The 14,620-nt window shown below is 36.3% G+C and overlaps 1 protein-coding gene across 1 annotated transcript in view; it reads left to right on the top strand.

The window, feature by feature from the left end:
* Nucleotides 1-14,620, top strand: part of CWC27 (CWC27 spliceosome associated protein homolog) — a 91,067-nt gene that overhangs the window by 54,951 nt on the left and 21,496 nt on the right. Inside the window, exon 11 of the mRNA XM_026037001.1 lies at nucleotides 8,643-8,740. Coding sequence (XP_025892786.1) covers nucleotides 8,643-8,740 — 98 coding nt within the window. The remainder of the gene's footprint in view (nucleotides 1-8,642; nucleotides 8,741-14,620) is intronic.

The following is a 14,620-nucleotide window of genomic DNA, read 5'->3' as shown; positions in this document are numbered from 1 at the left end:
TATGTAATTGGCATATATTGTGTTTTTAGTTTAATCTATCCATTTTCATGTTAATATGCATTATTCTGTGAAGATATTTAGAAAGTTAATTGGTTTTGCTCACAATTTCTTTTGATGCTGACTTATTTGTTTTAGTACTTGTAGATTGTATTTTACTGAAGTTAAATACATGTAATTGTGAGTGTTGATGACAGTATTCATGAAATGGATGGTCAGAGTGAGGCTTGGGGAGGGACGTCTCCTTTAGGCACGTGCTGCTGTCTTAAGTAGCTTTGCCTTCATTAATGAGGTAGAATTAGACAGTTCAGTTGGCTGCCAGTGCCCAGCACCATCTGCCACAGGGAGGTGAAGGATTATCAGAGGTGGGCATGAGCTGATAGATACGGAATTAGAGTATGGGCTTCGGTCCCAGTCAATGAGGCCTTTCGTTTCTTCTGAAATTCACTTTTATCAGTAATTATTGTACTTATATTCCTGTTTTCCATGTAAGCATTAGAAATTCTTTTAGTCCTATGAAGGCTTCTACTGCAAAAAGATCAATGAACAGATTATGTTTATCATATCACCTGAAGAGTAGAAAATATTTATTTACTGAAATTCTGCAGAAACTCTACTGTGTTCAAATATTAGAAGATTGTTAGTCCTATTGTTTTCTACCCTTTTTTGTACTCCTATTAACTTATTTTCCTTCTGAAATGGAAAATCCGTGATCTTGTTAGATAAAGTGGTTTATGATGGGAATAATCATGGGGATATCATTCTTTTTAGAGTAATTTTTATCATGCTGGCCATTTTGACATAGGTTGACCAGTTTTCTATATAGTATTCTAAATTAAGCAGCATGACCGTCTCTTATAGGCCCATTATAATACTTTGGTTATTACACTTACTACTATTTCTGAGCAGTTTAATGCTTACTACATTTTATGTTCTTTCCGTGGCTGGCTATTTTATTAGCAGAGGTTGTCATTGAGTTGTCAGTAGGTCAGTGGCTTTTCTTGAGCTTCGGTTACGTGAGATGTGTAAGGCATGAAATTCTTCCTTTAAGAGTCTCCTAGTCTCTCTTTTTAAGAGTTTCATCAGCATTTCTGAGAACTAGACTTTAGTCATTTATTCCACTCACCACTCCTGAGCTAAACGCATGAGAAGTCACGACGTTCTGCCTGGGCCTGACCAACCTGCTTTTGCATCTTCTGCCACCCGCTGTGGTGTGGTGTCGTCATACTTCTCATTCCGCTTTGCACATCCTGAAAATGGTTTATTCTTCTCTTAGTTTAGCTGTTCTCCCCAGCATGTACTGTGTTTTCAACCCATTTCTCATGGATTGTTTTCTCGCCTAGTTTTAACAGCCCATTGTAAAAGTTTTTTTGAGTATGTAAAGCTATTTGGCATGTTGTGTTTTCCACCATTCACTCACACCTTCACAACACATCAAAATAAACCCCTTAATTAGGGAGACAGCACAGAGATTCACTTATATCACATGGTGTTTATTTTATTAATTACCTAACACTGTTAAAGGGAAGGCTGCCATGAAGTTTACCAGATATCACTTAGTTATCCTTTTGTTCCAAAGGTAGGATACTTGATGCTATCTGGTCAATTGATGCAACATTGTTTTTGAGATGAGTTAGTGAAACTAGCTGTTCTTGAGCTTCTGCCAGAGAGTGTTTGCTGGAGCTTTATCACTCTTTAATTGTTTGGTATCTCGTCTTCTGACACCTCTGGTTCTGGTATTGTCTCGTCTTTATCTCCAAATCAGAGCAGGTTCTTAGAGAGTTATCTCCCCAGCATCATCTCTTGGGAAAGCTGACACAAGTAAATCATTTCACTTATCAGCAATGGTTTTGTTTTGCTTTATTATTCCCTTTAATCCCATGTGACCTGATGACCTTTTCCTCCTTTTATGTTTTCTTGGCTTAGCTCGTTCATTTTAGCTTCAATACTAGCTGTTTCCTTGTTTCTTTTTTAAAAATTTCTTAGCCTTTTTTTTTTTAATTCATTTTCTATTGTACTGCTTTCTCTCATTTACTTTTCTACTGGCAGCCCTAGATTTAAGTTTAAAGGTATGAAGCTGTTTACCAAGTTGTTTAGTCATGCTCTTTGATCCCAGGCTTTCCCGTCCCCTTTCTGTGAGCTTTGCTTAACATCTAAGAATTTTATTGTTTTACAGGAAGCATTCATGGTGCTTCTAAAGCTTTCAGGACTTTTATCTCTGATATTAGGGCTTCTCTGCCTTTTCTAGTGAAACACCCTTTTGAAAGTGCAGAATGGCTGCTTATTGCAGTTTGCTTTCTCTAAGCTTGTAGACCAGTATAAATACAAATGTCTAGATTTGAAAGTAAGAAAAATCAAAGACAAAGATTAGTGGAAGACAGAAACCCATTTTAAACTGGTTTGTTAAAGCAGATTCTACCGAACTAAACTGTTGTTAGACCTTTTTAAAGCAAAATAATCCTGTTGTCTTCTAGACTAAATATGTGTTAGAATTAAATTCTAGTGAAAGAATGGCTCTTGGTTTGGGTCAAGTTTTTAGGATAGTTCTTATTTCTTATTTTCAGTAATACTTTAATATAAAACAGAAGATTGTTAAATGAAGCTTGAAGTGATACAATGCTGCAGAATAATGTTAACAAGAGAGGAGGGTCTCAGGAATATCTGAACAAAAATTGCAGGATTCCAAAAGCTTGGGTGATCAGTTGAAATTGAACAGTTACTGCATGATCTTATGATACGTTTTAAGGGACCACAGTAAGAATTCTTGCTGCAAGGCCTCCTTTGGCAATGACAGAGGAGGAAGAGAAGCTGTTTGCTCACAGCACAATAGGGAGCCACCAGGGCTGTGCTGTTTGAAAGAGAAGGAAGGCAAATGCACTTCTACCTCTCCAGCAGGCTAATGCCAAACTAATAGCCAAAGTCATGTTCTCCTGTTTCATTGGGGAAAGTCAGGTCCCTAGCTGTGCCAGACTTTGATGGGAAAGGAAGTACAGATAGTGTATAACCATGCATCACATCAGTGTGTTAAGCTAAAACTATGATATGGGCTTCTATGTGTGTCTTAATGCGTGCATCTGCCATTTCTGGCAGTGTAACGGTGGCTGAAAATTCAGCAAAGCAAGTTTTGTAGGGAAAGTTAATACATTTTATTAAGCTGGGAAAGAATAATAAACCAGCCAAAGAAGAGCTCATGTGTCCTGATACCTGTGGGTTTTTACCCTCTTATCTGTCTTAGTTTCCCTAATGAAAGCTGTTGCCTCTCCCTTAATACTTTGCTGCCTCTTGCAAATGTTTATACTTTGCACTAACCCTGCAGGCCCTTGCTGTTTTGCTAAGCTTCTCCCAGCAGTGTAAAACAATAACATTCTTAAGCTGTTTCAGCCTGTGAGAATTCATTGCTCAGTACTCAGGTTGCTGACATCCAGTTTATAGACCGGTGTACATAATTGCAGTAAAATAGAGCACCAATTATTTGATGCTCTAATTATGTAATCCATTTACTTACGCTCAAGTTTTTTGAAAGGGAAAGATGAAAATGGTTGCCATGTACTTAGAAAAACATGTCCACATTAGATTTCAGCATTGAAATCTTTGTACATTGTAATTATGACTATTGAAATATTGGCAATTCATCCATAAACTCTTTCAGGACAAAAGGCTTTCAAGGTATTATAGTACCAGTTGCACCAAATACCACCAATATCCAGAAGCTGTGGAAACTTACATGTATGCACACGCAGTTCTGCAGCTATGTTAAAGTGTTCAGTTTATAAATTGCCAATATCAAGACCTCCACTGCCTTTATGCTATCCCCTGATTTGTGGGATGACTGTGATACACCGCTTGCTACAGCAAAACCAGGCTGGCAGGAAGCTGCCGTGCATGTTCCAAACTCATAATTTTCATTCTCATTTTTATAGTTCTTACATTCTTGCAGTGCCAGAGATGAAAAGTAATGTAATCCAGATAAAATAAGATTCTTGAACCGTAGAAAAGTCTTAGATCTACATGCCAAATGTGGGAATTTGTATCTACATCAAGAATGTATGTTCCACAGGTACTCCAGCGGGTAGGAGGGGGATATCTTAAAACACATCAAAACTGTCCAGTTATGCAGCAAACATTTCCCTAGATTCTTCCATATTTTGCATCTCAGCCAGAACCATGCCGTTGTACATCAGTTATACAGACATACTAGTTTTATGTTGTTTAATCGTTAATTCTCTGTTTTATATACTACATGTATTTTAACTTCAAATTGTATTTCTTAACTTTGCACATTTAGTATACTTTTTTTTTTTTCTCATGAGCATCTTTGTAGAAATTAAAACCACAATCCTTAGTAGGGATTCTTTCCCCTCATTCTTTCATACTGCTAAGGTATATAATGCTAAGGTAATGTCAGCTCTAGAATAGCCTTATAAATGAATCATGGGTGCAGATGATATGCTACACTTTAAGAAAACCTTTGGTAAACTTAAAGAGAATGCCACATGTGGTTTTGTGGAATTAATAAGTTTAGGAAAAGAAATGCTTGTATTAGGACACTGAGTCTCATTCTTTAGTCTTCCACTCAGCTTCTGTTTTCAGAGGATGTTGTTGCTACAGTTTATTTGTTTGTGTTTCTAATTTGGTTTATCTAGCTCAATTAGCATACATGCTATTAGGAATTCACATAAATTCACACTGTTGAAGTATTTCACCGTTCATTTATTTTATCGTATATACTTCTGTATAATTTTTTAAAATAGTATGTATTGGAGAGGAGTGTAAGGAAAAATTTAAACTATTTGAAAAAATGTGTCAAAGAATGCTGTTCATATAAAAACTAAGTTTTATGTGGCAATCTGGACATGCTTTTCATGCTTTTTCATGCTTTTTTCCATACTTTTCATGTTTTTTTTTTATTTATAACATTAGAAAATGACTTCATAAAATTAAAAAGAGTATTTCTTTTTTTTGTTCTGGTTTCTTTACTTTGAAAACACTAAATAATTTCTTAAAGATATTCATTTAGTCATTTTCCTCTGCTACAGCTGAATGAGAAAAACAATAAAAGCAAAATGAAAGAAAATAGCCTTTAAAAAGTAACAATAGCGTAATTATAATAATGCAAGAAGGGAAGGAAAATAAGATACTGAAAGATTAAAAATGATCATTTAATTTAATCCTCACTGTTACAGACAACAGCACTTTCCTGAATTAATTCACATTTCAGCTAAAGCAAACCTTTTAAATAAAACACCAAGTCCAATGATGGAGACTACGCCAGAATCTCCTGCCAGTTCTTCAGAACTAGATAGTTGCTGCATTGGAAAATGTACATTTTACCTAAGTGAGCTGTCTGAGGATGAGGCTCTCTGTATAACCTCTGAGTAACTGAGGTCTGAAAGTGTGGCTACAGCTAATACTGTTGGCACCAGGTTCAGTGAACTTACTACGTGTTGGCCCAGCTGCTTGGAGTTTGGGCCCCTCTGGGGCTTACGTGGTGTTCACAGGGGTAGCGGTGCCTATTCTGAACTGGGATGGAGTTTAGACTGGAGCTGGGATATATTTTATATGGGTATGGAAAGCTGCAGTTGGAATTTTCAGGCATCTCTGTGGTCAAAATCTGGGCATCATGAGTTTTGATATCTACTGCACTACGTGATGACGGGATGTGGAGATACCTGAATTATAGCTTTGAATATATGGAACAACTTTTGTCGTAACCCATGTTTTATTAAGATATCGTGCCTTGCTAGGTCTTATTTTATGTCTGTATATCATATATTTTATTAACTATAGATTTTATATGCTTAAATAAATACAGCTAGTTACTGTGTTTGTGTAGATGGGTACATGAGGGTACAAACATCAGCAAGCATTTGGAGAGAGAGTTTTGTATTAATTCACAGCAAGTATAATCATATGATGACGTGTACCTAAGTGACAATTAGTGTTTAATTCTGTGATCCGTTCTCTTTATTCTGCCAAAATGAAGTCTGATAGAGAGTATCTCCTTCCTGAATTAGGAAGTTATAATCTGTAATTTCAGAAGGCATCTTTCCACTTACAGCAAGATACCTTCAGTGTTTGTTTCATTTAAACTTAAAATATTTGGCTCAATTTCAAGTTGACTGTATTCTTTGTTAATGAAATATTAATTTCTGATTTTAAAATACAAATAAAATCAAATGAATAGAAAGTTACAGCATATAATACAGCACTTTATAATGATAACTTTATAATACCCTATTATAAATATAAAAGTATATTGAAATATAAAGCTTTAATGCTGGTAGCCAAGAGATGGAAGATCTAGTATGAGGAACAAGAAGTACAGGTGGACCTTCCTCATGCTTGGGCAAGCTAAACAGTAACAGAAAAATATAAATTGCCTTGAATCAATTGATTTAATAAGAAGCCCTTGAAAGATCTTTCAGGCTGATACTTCTGAGTATTTGAGCTGCCCTGTCACGTATATAAAACTGCGAGTGAATCACCGAGGTACTTCTGTTGTGTTGTGTTTTGTTAAAGGAAGAAAAAGAACTTATCGAAGCTAGCAAAATTATTTGAGATATGTTGATCTGATTTACTGCTGGCCTTGAAGTTACCAATCATACACTATTCATAATTGGGTTTAATTTAATTTGTATGACTGAGTTGGAAAATTAAAATTTATTATATAAAGTATTATTGAAATACAAGAATTGCACAAGAATACCAATGTATAATGAGAAGTAAAGTCACGCTAAGGAAGAAACATTCCCTATAAAGAAATAATAAATTGGTGAAAAAGAAAAATGATATATCAAAGCATGTGTGAAATTGAAACACAGACACTAACAAGGAAGGCCAAAATAATCAATGAAATATTGATTGAAGTGAGATATTTGTTAAGGTAATTAGGTTATTATATAGAAAATTAAAAATTACTCAGATACTTAAATTCTGTATTTGAAATGTGGAACAAGTATAATGTGAGTGGAATAAAAGGTTCATGTCTATTATAAAAAAGGTTGGGCAGTATTTTTTCAAATTAAAAACATGTAGTTAACAAGCCTACTTAACGTAAATCCAAAAAATGGTAAAATTAAAAGCTTTCTACTCATATTAGTTTTTAATAAGCCTTGGAAAACTAAGGGGAAAAAAAAGAAGAATTGTAGAACTGCCAATGTAATTTCAATATTTAAGAATAGCAAAAGTTATGATGTAGAGGCATAAAAGTTAGCTTTGCTTCATCCTAACTAGGAATAACAGAGTGTTTAATTTGGGATTTTCCTCAGAAGGAAAAAAAAAAAAAGAGACTAATGTTATAATTAATGCTGGATATTGCCTTTCCAGAGGTAGTAGGGAACTGTTGTCTTTTTTTGGGACACTGGAGGGAGGGGAAGACAAGCTTAGAGCAGGAGGCTATGGAGATGAAGGTTTACTGATCTATAAAAATAACTGAGTTGGTGCCGCGTTTACAGTGCATGTAACGTTAGTTGAGAAGCCACCAACATTCTTCTTTTTTATTAGGAAAAAAAATCAAACGTGAATATAAGCCCTATTGTAAGAAAATAATAGGATATTTGAAGACAGACTGTTGGTGCAAATGATTTGAATTGAGTAGTTACGTGGCCTTGATGGAACCGACAAAGCTTATAATCCATCTAAGCTCAGTCGTACAACTGGAAATCAAAAAGATGGCCTGTAGCTGCAGGATGGTAGAACAACCATAGTGTGGTGACTTGGAAAGAAGTTGTGGAGTGACCGTCTTTGGAGATGCTCAAGCCCTGCCTGGACACAGCCCCGGGCAGCCGCAAACTCAAGCTGCGTTAGCTTGAGCAGCGCGGCTGCTCTCCAGGGGTCCCAGCCCTCCTCAGAGAGGAGCTTGTTTTCTGCAGTTAAATTGCCAGCCTTGTGCAAGAACTGACCTGCTGTTTTAATATTTTTGGAAAACAGGCATAGACATTCACCTATTTAACACCTACAGAATTTCCTTATCACAGGAAGAGCAAAGAAAAAGTTCCTCTCCTAATAAAGAGCTTTTTATTTCATATAACATTAAAACAGAATAAGACAGATGTTTAATTTGGTAGTCACATTGACTTGCAATCTTTTGGTTTCTTCTTTCTAACATTATTAGCTGGTTTTTTTTTTTCTTTTTTTTTTTTTTTTGTAAAAATTAAGTTGATTTTCATAGGTACTAATTTGCCTTAGTCACTCAGCACCTGCATTTTCTGTCCATGTAAAAAATCCAAGATCCTGAGATTTATTACTTTAGTAAACCCAATTTTATAATCTGTGTAGTATTTATTTGGCAATGTCTCTGTTTCTTATCTTCTTTGTGTGATTTTCATAGCTAAATATTATAATAATACAATGTTAAATTAAAAATACAAATGGGGGTTCTTTGTCTTATTATTCATGCCCTTGACATATTTCTAATGGGCTCTTAAAATAAGTCATCTGTTATGTTCTTTTGCTGTCTTTGCTAATGAAAAGATGAACTTTCTCTAGGTTCTAATTGTTTTTTAAGCCAAGTTCCTAGCATCAGTGAGTCACATTCCCTTTGTTTATAGCAGAGATTTACTGCCCATTAACTTTGATTCTGTTTCTCCTGAGTGGCTTTACATTCCCAGAAGATTACAGTCGTGTAAATATTGTTCTCTCTGCAGTGAGGAGCTACGGAAAGAAGTGCGACAGCTGAAACGTGAACTGCTGGAAGCAAAACAGAGAAAAGAAGAAAGAGCTGTAAAATCTAAAGAAAAGGAAGGTAAGAGTAAATCATAGCAGGTTATGTGTAGATTTCCTGTTAATATTCCAGTTTTAAAGCTGTTTAGTATTTTTAACGGAAAAAATACGTGGATCAATGTGATCACTGTATTGTTGGAATGTAGAATTTTTTTTTTTTCCACCGAAGACTGATTCTCCTTAAAATTGTACACTGGTAATAATGAAGAAAGCCTATTGTATAAATAAGTTATACAAGTATCTTTTGTTCTTTCAGACATTCTTTAGTTAATGTATGTGCAGTTGGGCAAGTTGCTGGATTTGAAATGCTTTTATCGTGGCATCTTTTATTGGGACGTATGTGCTCTGACTTGGAAAGCCTTTCTGACATTCTGGCGTGGAGATACTTAAAAGCAGACGCAATTACTAACTTAAGACTTTTACAGTTCTTCTTAATGACTGAGTTACTGACTCAAATTCAAGAAGCAAGTTTCACTTTTTTTCCCATAAACTCTAGCAAAATTAGGCCGTTAGGTGCCCCATTTTTGGTCAGACAAATTTTACATTTAATTTCCTTCTACATATGCTTAAGTTACTAAGTCTGTAAGGTACATATTTTGGTGTAGAAAGATGTAACACTCTGTACTAGCTGAGCTGAAAAAAATAGGCAAATTTCCAAGCACTTCAGATTTGTTGGACACATTTCTGGAGTGGATCCTTGATCCTATATTCAACAGTATAAGAAACCTAAAAGAAAATACAAATTCATTGCCAGAAAAAGAATATCGTTGACACACAGTTTAAAGAGTGATAGAAAGCATAGCATCATTTTTAAGAAATAATGTGGAGTCCTTTGAGTAATGGGTGAGATGCAGTGGTGACCAGTTTGACAAATAAATTGTAGGATCTGGGGCTTGTGTTTGAAAACTGGAACCGTGTTTTCCAAAGTAGTGGCTCTGAAAAGATTCTAGGCGTCATGCTCAGTCATAAATGAATGTAAGCTCTTGTTCGTAGGAACGAATGCAGTTGGGGGACATGTTAAGAAGAGAACTACAAGTAAAGCGTAAAAATGAGAGAACTTATATACATATTTGGATACATAAATGCTACAGAGTAGTATTTGTGTCTGCTCTGATACAGATCAGTACCTGTGCAGGGCAACTGTTGTACCATTGCTTAAGCATCATCTCTGTTACGGTGCCAGTTACTCCAGAAGAGATAATAACAGGGTAGTTAGAGGAAAGTTGCCCGTACAGTGGCTGGCTAAAGGAATATTTGGGTGATACTCATCCTTAATAATATGGTGTTGTTTGGAAAGATACCTTTTATTTGAGGCCAAGCAGTAGGGAGAAGAAAAAAAAAGAGGAGGAAACTGAACACAATACGTCAGGTTTTTCACCTGACATTTCACCTTTATATAAAAGGAATAACAGACAAGGTGAAATGAGAGATAAACCTGTTGAAAAACTATAGATGGCATCTAACAGCTGAAAGAACCTTACGCTTGCTTTTTTTCAGTACTATTATAGAGCTCAGGATGTGGTCTGCTCTAGTACCTGTTGAGAAAAGCATATGATAGGAAAGATCCTATTCAGCCAGTTCTTGGAGTCCCTAAATAAAATTGTAAACTGAAGACACAATAAAAAAGATTCTGAATGAGATGGAGTTTATTAACATGGAAACAAGACTGTGCCTTTGCTCTTTCCTGGAATAGTTTTGTACCAGGTTGGTGGATTGAATCAGTTCACAGAGGCAGAAAGGCAGGTCAAAGCAAACAGAACATGCAAAGAGGAAAAGGAGATGATTCAAGCATGAAAAGAGCTTTCCGTTGTGCCTGTGGCTCACCCTGTCCTGGGGAACTTCTGCCTAGGAGTTACCAGTTGCACAAACACAAGATGTTAGGGACTGTTTTATGCAGCTTAGAAGGTAGGAAATCCAAGGAAGAGCTAGCTGACTGCAAGGCGACACTGCTTAGCGTTTGAGAAGGACTAAAATAAAACGTATGAGAAGCATGTTGTGAGCAAGGCAGTCACTGTTCAACCTGAGCAGGGCTGCAGCCTGAATACTTTGTCCAGTTTTGGCCGTTGTGCTTTACAGGGAGACATGAGGCACCTTAGACAAGGCATATGACAGAGCAACAGAGATGACTGATGGGCTAGAAAGCATAGCATGGGGAGTTTGTAAGAACTGGGACCGAGGAATTATTCTACGTAATCCTGTGGAGAGGTCAACAGATAATAGGTTTTGATTGCAGCTAAAGAGATTTAATTCAAATGTCAAGGAAGGCTTCCTGAAGATAAATTACAACTAAATATTGGAATAAATAATCTAGAGCATGAGTGGAATTTTTAATAGCAGATTAGGCCAATACTGGTTTAGTAGGGCTGGTTTTGAAACAGTTGATCCCACTTTATGGCTAGGATAGGCTTAGGTGCTCCAGTTTTCAAGTTTCTGTGGAGCACAACCTGTTCAGTAAATCAAGAAAAGAAGCTGTGACTTCTCAAGAGATCTTGATGGGGCAGAAAACTTGAGCAAAATTTTAAGTGATAGTCACTAGATGGAAAAATTACCCCCAAAAGCCTTATATTTACTATCACCGTGGGTCTTTAAATCAAGCAATTAAAGTTATGGCTTTCTAGGTTTGCTAAAATTAGTCAGTAGTGTATTACTTTGGTAAGTAATTTTCCTGTCTCTACTACATCAGGAATAGAAAGAGCACATTCTGCACCTTGGAATGATCTGACTACACTTGTGATGTAGAGGAAAACCAGGATTTCAGAACTACATTTTAGATTTTTCAAGGAAAAGGAAAGCTTTTTTATTTTAATTAAAAATAAATTTAATCAAAATATAATCTAAACCAGAACCCACCTAAAATTATTAAACATTAGTACTTAGTAAATGCAGTAAATAATATAAATTATTTTGCATAGTATGATAGTATAAATTGTTTTGAATACTAAAATAGTTACATGATGAAATGATCTACAGTCTTCCTGTTGGCTGCTTTTGTCCAGACCTCAGCTGATGGCAGTAGCCTGGCAGTTGATGGCAGCATTAATTGACACAAAGGGAAAAGATTTCTTTTCCCTTGTGCTATCCTTCTGATTAATTATTCTGCTTATATAAAGTTTATTAGTGCAGAGTTGTATATGATCACTTTTGTCTACCCATTGCATTTCAAATATCTTTTTCCAGATCAATCACAAACCCATCAACTTGGTTTTTTTGAATTGTAACTTTTAATTGGTATGGAAAGGGAGAGCACAGTTACATGGTGAGGCAGTTTCTTGTAAAGGTCCAAAGATCCTCGGGAGGAAATTAAAATCACAGTAGGAATCTTAACTAGAGGTTTCTTATATGTTGGTACTTTAGCAAGGATCAGATGTGCTTTCTGGGGGTAGCTGCGCTGGCGGATGCCATGGAGGAGCACACTAGTGACCTCCCTCGGGTGGTCCAAAGCAGAACACTCCCAAAATATGAGGTGAGGACATCAGGGTCTGGGTGCAACACTTTTATTCCTGTTCCATAGTATCGCAGGCTAATGTTCTCCTTGTGTCTTGTGTGAATTTTAGACTTAAAACTAGAGGTGGCCCAAGGACACAAAATAAAAAATATATATATAAATACTTGAATTTTAAGAGTGTTGGTGCATGTCTTACAGCATAGCTTTTATTTTCACCATAGTTCAAGTGAAGCTAAAAGTAGTTTTCTGAATTCCCCTTTTCACTCTGGACAAATATTCATATTTTTTCTCTCAGGTCTTACAGAGCATACATTTAAGTTCTGAATCTTACATTTAAGTTCTGAATAATCAGCTTTGAGGAAGATCGGGTTAAATTTTAGGATATATGTGTGAACAATTAATAAGTAGATTGTGACTCCTACCCTAAAATACCCCTGCCTTATAGCAGTGTTGGAATGGTAATTTAAGAAGTGCAATTTTGTTTAGCAAGGACCTGTAATCTTAATGCTGTTAATTATGAAAACTCTGTAAATGTTTGTAACTTGTTGTCATATTAGTACAGAGCAGTGTCTTGAACTTTGGTTTTGGTTTCTGTAAAGTCATCTCCCTGCCTTGTGTTTCGCGATTGGTATGTTCACAAACGCAGACAGGCCTGACTATGCAAACTGGATCTTCCAACTACTGGCAAAAATAAGTATTTGAAAACTAAGAATTCTCGAAGCAAAAGTAAATGTCACACTAGGTGTTAGATTCCAATACAGGAATTTCTAGCTTTAGGTGAGGGGCACAGGCGTGAGTGTCTGTAAACTGTAAAAGATGGTGGTACATGGTGGAAAGGATGTAAGAAGGTCACTGAAAATAAAAAGATACATAGATTTTGACAGATTACAAATCATACTGCAAAAAAGAAAGATACTGAGCAATTGATTGGATTATGGCAATAAATAACTTCTAGTAATTTTATCTAGAAGTTGAGAGTGTGCAATTTATATAAGAAAGGATGGGAGATAAAATCTTTACAGCAGCTGCTGCGGCTGGTTGAGGGCAAACGCGAGTGCGGAGGCTCCGTGACAGCGCCAGGGTGACCCCCCGAGCAGCGCTCGCAGCCCCAGCGGGCACCCGAGGGGAGCGCGGCGCGAGGCCGGCCCGAGCCCGGCCGCCAGTGCCCGCTCGGCCGGGGCCGGCGGCAGGACCGCGCTCCCGCCCGGCTGGCACCTCCTCACCGATGCCTGTATCACATTTAATATCGCTGCTTGGAGTCAGTCACGTTAAATATTTGCCCACTTAAGTTATTTATTCCAGATTCAGAGCATTAAAAAGGACTAGGGGTGAGAATTTTAAGTGTTTACATTGTTTAAAGAGGAGGGAGAGAAAAACCTAATTCCCTCCTTACATGTTTGATTATAACCAGCCTTCCAATTTGTGAATAAGGTTGTTGACTGTGCCAGACTGCTGTCATGACCTTGCTTTAAATAAGATGTTTTTCTTTTATGTGACATTTGCTGTTGTGATGCCAGAAATTACATCAAACATTATAATTTAAGTGCTGAATTACTTCAACATTTTGAAGTACTTAATCAAATATTTGAAAAAGATACATTTTTCAAAGTTTCATAGTGTAAACCTGCAAATATATTTCTATGAATTCAGCTTTAGACAAATACCATCTGTCCAGTTTTTAACTATATGCTAGTTTTAAATAATTTGAAAGTTAATTTTTCTTCTTAGAACAATTTTTAAAGAGTCTGGTAATCTTTGGATGGTGAAATTTAATTACCACATGTGAGAAAACAAAAAAGACACAAAATACTGTCTAAGCAGTGAAACCTAACAAGTAGCATAGAAACTAGCAACAAAGAATCCTGCAGAGGCGTGGAGCATTTTCTGCCTTACTTTTAATTGTGGTAAGAGAATCAACTGATCGAAATGTTTAGAAAACCTTCAAAGGTATCAAGGATGCCAATTTAAGATTGTTGTTTTAATTGATATATTGATTAATAACGCCACGCTTTATTATTAAATTTGGGTGATGTTGGTGGCACTTAAAGATGTGTCCAGGTACTGTGTTGAATAGAAAGACTTCTTGAAGGCAGAGATTTTAGGAGAACTGTGTAGCGTTGGGAATTCCTGCAAATTCTGAAATCCAAATTTTGATGGTTTGTGTACTGTATAGCAGAAATAGGTATAAGCATGGAGATTTTGCAGTATATGTAGTTCAACTTTATCCTTGCAAAGTCTTCTGTTTTACTCCACCACTTTTAAAAAAAAAAAAATTCTCATATCAAATACTACCCAGCATCTTTCTGGATGAAAGACAGTCAGTCGCATTCGCTCTGTAGCTCTTCTCTTGCCTCTAGCTTTCTTTTTGCAGAAGATGACCAAGCCTGTTGGCCAGCTTTGCCTTTAGCAATCCTAATCCTATGCTCAAAATGAACTGACATTAGAAATCAATTGCTT

This window comes from Nothoprocta perdicaria, unplaced genomic scaffold, assembly GCF_003342845.1.
Source record: "Nothoprocta perdicaria isolate Ctin4 unplaced genomic scaffold, notPer1 scaffold_1, whole genome shotgun sequence".
In the NCBI taxonomy this organism is placed as follows: domain Eukaryota; kingdom Metazoa; phylum Chordata; class Aves; order Tinamiformes; family Tinamidae; genus Nothoprocta; species Nothoprocta perdicaria.
The sequence above is the reverse complement of the archived record's forward strand: the minus strand, read 5'-3'. Positions and strand labels throughout refer to the sequence as shown.